The 8278-nt window shown below is 56.5% G+C and overlaps 1 protein-coding gene across 1 annotated transcript; it reads right to left on the minus strand.

Annotated features, from left to right (window-relative positions):
• Positions 1-597: 597 nt before the first annotated feature.
• On the minus strand, positions 598-1713 carry FOXE1 (forkhead box E1). The gene has a single exon (XM_021665502.2). The coding sequence runs from the start codon at positions 1711-1713 to the stop codon at positions 598-600; it is 1116 nt and encodes a 371-aa protein (XP_021521177.2).
• Between the last annotated feature and the right edge of the window lie 6565 nt (positions 1714-8278).

Consider the following 8278-nt stretch of genomic DNA (forward strand, 5'->3'; position numbering starts at 1 on the left):
CACAGTACAACTCGGAGCTAGGTCTCCAGTTCTCAGAGGCAGGGACAGCCCAAGTCAACCAGAGCAGAGATTTCTCCCATTTAAAAAAGAAGAAAAGGCTAATTGTTTTCAAATTTGTCCTCACTTTAAGAAGAAAGGCGCTGCCGCGGAGCCTTTTACTGTAGTCACGCAGTTAAAGGCGCTAGAGGCCGAACCGCGTAAAAGGGGCCGAGTTTCCAGCAGCACATGGAAGGCTGAAGTTAAGTGATTCCCCACAATTTGGATTCTGGTCTCTGGTGTTGACACTACGCTGCCCTCCGGTTATCGCCAAGGATCCTCCCCGAGGAATGCCAGAAAGCATCTCCTTTGGGGGCTTCGCCCCATCGAGGGTCCCTGTGCCAGTCCAGGGGTTCTGGCTGCCTCGACCCACCTCCTCCCATTTACAAAGAAAATCGGGTGCATTCGCTGTGTGCGGGGAGACTGAGCCTCTGTGGCCCTCTCGATCCCTTCCACGTGGGTCCCAATTGAGTCCTCTCTCCAGTCCTGTTCTCAGGTTGCGGGAAATGTAGTTTGTGTGAACAGCCGAGGTATCTATGAGTTTTTGTTCATACGCTCGGTTCACATGGCGGACACGAACCGATCTATCCCGCCGGAATAGGCGGCTGCATGGCGAGCATGGTAGGCGCCTGCATTGCCTCCTCCGAGCTGCCCACCAGGGTTGTAGCAGGGCCCCAGAGCTCCGAACTGGCCGGGCGACGTGCGCCCGTAGAAGTCCACCGCGGTCTCCACGCCGCCACTGCTGCCGCCCGTTGGGGGCGAAGCGGGTCCCGCCAGGCGGCCGGCAGCGGCAAAGATCGCGCTGCTTGCGCCCTGCGGGTACGCGCCGTCGGGGCCCGCGAAGGTGGCAGCATAGGCCGAGGCGTTGGCCTGTCGGGCTCCGGTGCAGCCGGCGGGCTGGTAGCCTGTGGTAGTGGCGGAGACGCCAGCTGAGGCAAAGGCACAAGAGCCGCGGGGCCCCGACGGCGCGGGACCCAGCTCTGGGCTGAGCGGTCGCTCAGGAACCAGGCCGAAGACGCGGCAAGGGCCGGGCGACGCCGCGGGGTAGTAGACCGGAGGCGGCGCGGCCAGCGACGGCGGTGCATAGCCAGCATAGACGGCGCCCGGGTAGGGCGGGCGCGCGGCGGGCACCGCGCCCGGAAAGATGGCGGCAGCGGCTGCGGCGGCTGCGGCTGCGGCGGCCGCCGCGTCGTGCATATAGGCCGGGTAGGTGGAGAGGTCCGAGCGCTTGAAGCGCTTGCGGCGGCGCAGGAAGCTGCCGCTCTCGAACATGTCCTCGGCGTTGGGGTCGAGCGCCCAGTAGTTGCCCTTCCCTGGGCGGCCGGCCTCGCGCGGGATCTTGAGGAAGCAGTCGTTGAGCGTGAGGTTGTGGCGGATGCTGTTCTGCCACTTCTTGGGGTTGTCGCGGTAGAAGGGGAAGCGCTCTGTGATGAACTTGTAGATGCCGCCCAGCGTGAGGCGGCGCTCGGGCGCGTGCGCGATGGCCATTGCGATGAGCGCGATGTAGCTGTAGGGCGGCTTCCCGCGCTGCAGGGGGCGCTTGCGGCGGCGCCCGCCCGCCCCGCGGCCCACGGCCTCCCCCGGGACCCCGGCCCCTGCCGCCGTCTCGCCGCGCTCCTCCTTCACGGCAGCCAGCACCTCCGGCTGCGGCGGCGGCGGCCCGCTCTCGGCCGTCATGACACGGGCGTCCCGCGCCCCCGGGCTCTGGCTCCCAGCCGCTCTCGGGGGGCGGGGGCGGACCTGGGGTCCCCGGAACGAACGCTCGGCCCCTCTGCGGAGACTCAGGGCGTCCTCGCGGGCTGGCCCCGAGAGCACAGCGGCCCAGGCCGGCGTGTGCTGGAGGCTCGGCGTCCGCCGTCTGGAGCTGGCGCGGTGCAGACCAAGGCTCGGGAGTGACCCGCCCGCCGACGGCTCAGCCCGCGTGGTGCAGCTCGAGGCGGGCAGCGGCGGTGGCCGGCTGAAGCGTCCCGTGCGCGCTGGTGCCGGGCGGTCGAGGGGTCCAGAAGTGATCCCGAGGTTGGGGTGGCTGCAGCTGGTCTGGGGTGCCGGCTGGTTTGAGGATTACCGCCGAGGTTGTGCACACAGAAGAGGCTTCGGGCTTGAAGGCCAGAGCGAGGGCAGTTAGTGCAGGCGCAGGGCGATCTGGCGGGGGCCGCCCATGCCTTGCCCCTGTGGCCAAGGCGGCAGGCCGCGCCACGGGTAGAGAGGCGAGGTGAGAGCAGCAAGGTCGGGGCGCGGGCCCAGGCGGGGCTACCTAAGGCTGCTCCTCTCCGCGGCGTGGGTCTCCAGCCCTGCGGACCGCTGGCGAGGCGCTCCCCTGCACACGCCTGGACCGGCTCCTCCCTCCGCCGGCTTCCCCTCCTTAAAGGGGCCAGGAAGCGTGGGGCGGCACCGGTTCCCTGCCCGCCCCCCGACTGCCCGCCCCCCGGGGCTCAGGCGCACCTCCCCAGGTAAGCAGCTGTGGCGGCGCGGCTGGAGCCCCACAATGTCAGGGCGGGGAGGGCGCTTGCAGATCCCCTGGGCCGGCTCCCTCCGCGCCCGGATCAGGAGACCTCGGAGCCCGAACTCAGAATTTTCGGATTTCTCAGGCCTCTGCCAAGGGCTGGGACTCGCAGGTGAAAGAACGGGCTCGTCTCACTTTTTTGTCCCAGTAGGGTGAGAATTGGCAGAGAGGGCGCCCGGTGTTTGTGGGAATGGGGAGGGAGAAGTTCCGGGACACCGGCTCCTAGGACCTTTCACGATGGTTTCCAAACCCCAATCGTGGCTGCCACGGCCACTCGGCACTCCAGTCCCCCCATCTTTAGATGAGGATTCCTAGGCCCGAAAGGGAGGGTGACTTGCCGTGGCCCCACTGCGACTTCTCCGCTTAGCGGAGTCTCCAACCTGTGTCTCTTTTAGACTGAGCTTCCCCACTGTGTGGTAGAGGTAGCCACTTTCCCTTTTTGGGCCCCAGGTCCCTCGACTATACCGGGGGTTTGGATCTCTCAAAAGTCCTTAAGAGGCAGATATTTAGGGAAAGGCCACCTTCTTACCCTCAATCATCCGTCTTTGAGAGGTCCAGGATTCCTCTCTATTTGATGGATAGTGGAGCACGGATTAAAGATGACGCAGGATAGGTAACTTCCTCCTCCAATTCCCCAGAGCCAGGATAGATCTGAAGACCCTCAGAGACAGCCAAGCAGCACCTTCCCGCGGCATGAAATAGGGCTGCGGGTTATGGGGGAGTGGAGAGAGAGCTGCGACGGGTGGGCACGTCTCTAGGGGAAGGGGCGGGCAGTCGGGACATGTATGCTTCATGGGTGTCCAATTTCTGAGTTCCTTTCCTACTGTTCCTGAGCCGGGACTTGGTCCTAACCTGAGATCCTCGCGGCGCAGCCCCTCTGGCCTGGGTCGCTCCCTGGCCTTTCAATGGAAGATCCAGGGCCTGTCCCTGTCCCCTTTCAGGGCCTTAGTGTTCTACTCTGTTAAATATAGGCTGGAGGGCGTGTGCTGATCTCCGAGGCCCCTTCTAGCCGTAGGATTTGGGCCCTTGGCGCGGGTTACAATGGCTCCAGCCCAGACGCAGCTTTCCGGGGCCGGGGCTGTGGGTGCAGGGCCATGCGGAGGGTGCCAGGCGAGCATGGGCTATCCAGGGTTTTCGTCGCGTTGCGTTCTTCGTGGTGGTGAGATGAGGGCGGGCTTAGCTCGGCCAAGCGTTGGGGATCTGCCTTCGGAAGATGGAGGCAAAGCCCAGATCCTCGCTCAGTCGACCAGGTTTGTGGAAACGCTCGAAGCGTTTGCTTGACAACCTTCCCCGGCAGAGGGGTGGTTGAATGAAGGGAGAGGGGCTTTACACTCGCTAAACAAAACTCCTGGCTTCCTTCTTCCCAAGTAATGAAGAAGCAAAAACCCGGATTTCGTCCTGTTTCGTTTTTACAAAGGGGGAAAACTTGAAATTTTAAAAATTTAACTGGATTATATTATAGGCATCCTTTAATACTGAATTCTGTGGTTCTCAGTATTTTCAAGATTCTGAGATTCAGATATCCAGATTGTAAATTCTGGACGACCATCGTCTTAACGTGATTCCATAAATCTAGAGAATGTGATCTTGTAATTCTAAGATTCCATGACTAGGAGTCTAACTTCTTTAACTATGCTTATATTCCTTTGACTTGAGCTTCTAGTCAAAGTCTAAAATCCTATATATTAAGATACTGGTACTAAACCAGGCATGATGGCTGGAGCCTATAGTCCCAGCCATCTGAGACTAAGGCAGGAAGATGGCTTAGTGCACAATCATTGTGCCTGTGAATAGCCACTGCACTCCAGCCTGCGCAGCAGAGGGAGAGCCAGTCTCTTAAAACAAAACAAACAAAAAACTGGAACATTAAGATTTTGTGCCTGAAAATATGATGCCACTCTTGAAGCTGCTACTTCTCTAGTTTTTGATTTTTTTCCACTCTATGTATTATTTAATTGAAATTCCTGTCTAGGAATGTCTGATTGGAAATTTGAATCCTATAAATCCACAATTCTCTTTTTCCTTAATTCTAAAATGTTAGTGCTGGATCCACTATTCTGTAGCTAAGATAATCTGATTCTAATAATTCTTCTAATGTTCATGATTGTATGCTTTAATGATTAATCCCATGACTTTATGATTCTCTACTTTTAAGCTGCAACAACTTTGGTTAAAAGCCTTCATGTCTCAGGATTTTCTGATCGTTGGTGTCTTGTCTCTGTGACCTCATTCTTCTAGAATTCTGATTCTTTTCTCAAACTTTATTGATATCAAGCTACTCCTGTGGCACAGACCGAGACCTAGAATCATGAGATTAAGAATTTCCAAGATCATGATCCTAAGATTTTCACAAAGGACCCCTAAATTTCTATCTCATAAATGATCTATTCATATAATGCATTTGAAGATTCTGTGAGTCCACAGTGAGTTCACATTAAATGATTTGGTGAGCACACAGGTCACAAGTTTACCCGTTTGGATCAAAACCATACATAAAAATCTCCTTGGTGCTTTGGTGCACAGGCATTTCTTTGCTCTTCCCATTGCTTCCTTCTTGATTTCTTGAGCAGGAACGTAGTCATGGCCAAGTTCTCCCCTCTCCTCTGGCACAGTGCTTCTTAACGTTTGTGAATCATCTGGAAGCTAGGAAGGGCAGGTTCCAGCCCCTTGTTGATGCGGGTAGGCCAGTGATTTCTGTCTGCTTCCTGCTGGTCTTCAGCCCTTCAAGTATTCCCAGCACCCTTGGAGAAGCCTGCCTGCAGCAGGCCATTTTGTGTGCATAGGGGGCTGGGGTGGGGGTGGGGGGCGCTATTGGGGATCTGTACAAGATGTTCTTCTGCAACAGCTGCTTTCTCCAGTTTTGAATTTCCCTTGGAGACTTTGTAAATAAAAACAAGAGGAGTCCAAGGAGTCAAGGAAAATTCCTCCAGATTCCTTGATGGAGATTCCCCTGTTTGCAGTTCTTCTATTTAAGGAAATCACTCTGGATTATGGAAGGGACTTGTAGAGAGGAAAGCCTTGGGCTGAGAGGGAAACTCAGGTCTTTGGGCTCTTACTCTTTGCCCCCGAAGCTTCTCTGTCTTTTCCTGAGTTCTGAGAGCTTCACTTATACTTAATTCTTTGGCCTGGGCTGCCCTTTTTACTGAATAACAAAACTCCAGGCCTCCACACTTGCAAATCTGATCCAAGGATCTCCTTACAGCAGCTCACAGTGACCTCTATTTGGGTTTTTCCAGTGCATTCTGTCTGGGTCAGTGGGCTGTATGGCCCCAGAGAGCATCAGAGCAAGACACTGCCACAAAAGGGGGCCCCAAGTCACACTCAGCCCTGCTGACCCCAGAAGACATCCTTCTAAAGCAGCATCAGCATTGTGAGGGCTTCCACCCAAATCACTCAAGACCCACCCAGCGACTTTAAACCATCCACTGCCCTTCTTAGGCCCCAGCTTCTCCATTCGTGAAGTGTGTGTGGGGGTGTTCCATATCTGCGCCTTCTCTTCCACCGAGTCGAGGTGATAAAGTGGAGCGCATTACAGACGCACGATCATGTTCTTCCTCTTTTAAATTGTTTCAAGGCAAAACTTGGAAAAGGAAAAAAAGACGCTGGGAAAAATTCCAGCCTGTTCCACTCACGGGCCGTGATGAAATGCGCCCCCTCCCCGCCCCGTCCCACGGAAGAAGCAGCGGTTGATTAAAGTATAACATTTTCTGCGGTCTAGCCCGGGATTTTGAGTCTCCGAGGCTCCAGCAGGCATGGACCCTTTCGGCTCCCCCAGCTCCGCGAGCGCTCTCTCCCTTTAAGTTGGTCCACTTAAACACTATGAACAGAGAATCACTGTCACCTCGTCACTTAGTGACAGGATGGAGGATCTTGGGGCCCAGGACGGGGAGCCTTCTGCTTCCCACCTCCTGGTTTGCTTGGATCCCGCCACCAACGTTTCTTCCGTAGATAAGATGTACCTAGCCTCTCCTACTTCCCTCCCCGCAAACCCTCCCACAGAGTCCTCTCCCAGCACAGTCTGCTCGGGCCCAGGGCATTCAGGGTTCTCAGAGCAGCGGGGAGCGCAGGAGCCTGCTTGGAGATCCAGGAGCTTTGCAAACGCAATGAGAAGGGGAAGTCGGCTCCAGACGGTGCGGACTTGTCCCACCACGCACAGCGTATTGGGGACAGAGTCAAGCTGGACCCTGCCCCCGCTCCAGGTTGGCTCCACGCGCTTTCCCTGCGTTCCAGATCCGAGGACCACGAAGCGCAGGCCACCATCCGTGTCTGATCCAACCTAGGCGGGCGGGCGGGAATTCAGCTGTGGTGACGGGTAATCCTAGCAAAGCCGTGGCCTGGGGCAAAGGTGGCGGCCCACAGGCACATTTCAATTAGATTCTGGGACCCTGGGCACAGGATCAGGCCCCCAGACAACGTCGGGAGTCCAGGTTTCTTGGTCTGGGTCCGAAATCGGTGCGCGGCTTTGGAGCACTTGGAAACCTGAAAGTTGCACACAAGATTGTGGGTGTTGATTTCAGGAGAGAGTCCATGGTTTGCAAGACAATCTCAAAAGAGCGGATGATTACTCCCCTTCCCCCTTAAAAAGGGAGATGTGTTAGCCTGGATTCTAGTTCAACCACTAAAGGCACAGGAAGAGGCAGTGACTTTTTCCTCTTCCCCAGGCCAGCCTCTGCTGGGATCCCTTCCCGAAGCTCAGTCCAGCTGCCTGAGGAGGGACAACAGGGCTGGTGGCCTCCCCGTACAGCTCAACCCGGTTGCTTGGCTGCTTGGCGCCTGAGGCCTGAGGTGGACGGTTAGGAGGTGGCGCGGGGAGCTGGAAGACACTTGAACCTGGATACTCGAGGGCAGCCAGCTCTCCTCTGTCCTCTTCCCCACTCCCCCTCAGGCTGTGGGGTATGTGTGTGTGTGACCCTAGTCCTGGAGCGGGCGTCTCTCTTCGTTTCGTCGGTCTTTTTACCTCTTATGAATATGCGTGCATGTGTCCTGCCTTTCTGGGCACATCTCCCCGGGGTCACCCGCACGGCAGCCCGCAGGCTGGAAATAAGGGGACCAGCTGCACACTCCAGCCAGGTCCCAGTTGCCCATACAAGCCTCTTCTGTCCTGGAGGATGGCACAGAGAGTGGCAAGACAGGACAGAGGGACATCCACCCAGGAGGACCCTGGAGCCGGTATGAGTTGGAGCCTCGGCTTTTCTGCCCAACAGCTTCCTCTGCTCGGCAGAGCCTGACCCAGGGAGGAGAGGCACACACGGTTTTTCTCTGCATGTCCAAGGCTCTAAACAGTCTGCTCCCAGCGAGTGCTCTGCTGGCTCTGCATAAATCTTCAGTGCTTCCCATCATCCTCTTGCAAGATCAAGTGCTTTCCTGGGCCTGCCATTCAGGGCCCTCCCTACACGATGCAGCTTCTTTCTACTCTCCCTTGGTCTTTCCTTTCCCAGCATCTGAGGACACTGGCCCTCACCAAGTCTTCTGTCAAGGTGACCCTCCTGTGAGAACCTGTTACTCAGTTCCTGTCTCTGCCTCTTCCAAACTGTGCAATCTTGGCCAGTCACTTATCTACTCAGCCTCAATTCGCCATTCTATAAAATGGGGATAAATACTAATGTAAGAAAGTTGTGAAAGTTAATAATGTTGACTCAGGCATACAAAACTCTTCCACGCACACACAGTTTTAACCAGTTTGCACATATTAAATACACTAATGTATCAAGAGACCCAGGGGCTAGTCTCAGGCCTGTC

Source organism: Aotus nancymaae, unplaced genomic scaffold (assembly GCF_030222135.1).
Source record: "Aotus nancymaae isolate 86718 unplaced genomic scaffold, 86718_ANA_hifiasm-v0.15.2.pri h1tg000003l, whole genome shotgun sequence".
Lineage (NCBI taxonomy): Eukaryota > Metazoa > Chordata > Mammalia > Primates > Aotidae > Aotus > Aotus nancymaae.

Coding starts and splice junctions, on each gene's coding strand:
- FOXE1 (XM_021665502.2), bottom strand. CDS start 1,713: ATGACGGCCGAGAGCGGGCCGCCGCCGCCGCAGCCGGAGGTGCTGGCT.